Source organism: Cucurbita moschata, unplaced genomic scaffold (assembly GCF_002738365.1).
Source record: "Cucurbita moschata cultivar Rifu unplaced genomic scaffold, Cmos_1.0 Cmo_Scf00008, whole genome shotgun sequence".
NCBI classification, from domain to species: Eukaryota; Viridiplantae; Streptophyta; class Magnoliopsida; order Cucurbitales; family Cucurbitaceae; genus Cucurbita; species Cucurbita moschata.
Genome location: NW_019268524.1, coordinates 2,143,759 through 2,144,267, shown reverse-complemented (window position 1 = coordinate 2,144,267; position 509 = coordinate 2,143,759). Strand labels below are relative to the sequence as shown.

The 509-nt window shown below is 38.9% G+C and overlaps 1 protein-coding gene across 1 annotated transcript in view; it reads left to right on the top strand.

The window, feature by feature from the left end:
* Nucleotides 1-509, top strand: part of LOC111446677 (signal peptide peptidase-like) — a 4,677-nt gene extending 4,168 nt beyond the window's left edge. The window contains exon 12 of the mRNA XM_023085592.1: nucleotides 127-509. Coding sequence (XP_022941360.1) covers nucleotides 127-207 — 81 coding nt within the window. The 3' untranslated portion in view covers nucleotides 208-509. The remainder of the gene's footprint in view (nucleotides 1-126) is intronic.

The following is a 509-nucleotide window of genomic DNA, read 5'->3' as shown; positions in this document are numbered from 1 at the left end:
CCCCCCCCCCCCCCCCCAAAAGAATAAAAGAAAAACATACTGATTCTGATAATTCAGCTCATCATATTGAATTGCACTGGATTTGGTTGATTCAAATTTGGTTTTTCTTGTTATGTTTTCATGCAGCTGTTAGAGTTTGACGAGTCGAAAACTGTTAGTTCATCCGAAGATGACGGTGAATGTGATAAAGGAAGCAAGATGGAATGAATTTGGAGAAAGGTGGATGGGCGGAAGGCATAATTTTTCCATGTGATGAGCGAGTTGTATGAGATCATCCATCCCCCGTCCTGTAAGCTACAACAACCCTTTTACATTGAGCTAATTTATGTGCCAAACTTTGTATCCGAAAAAAACAGATTTTGAAATGAGGTTAGCATGTCCTGTCCTGTCCTGTCTTGTTTTTAGCTCTCTTAGTTTTCACCTCATCGGAAAGCAAGCTTTTACTGCAACTGTGCCCGCCCATTTTGTTGGGGTTTCTATAGCAAATTAAAAAAAAAAAAAATTATAAA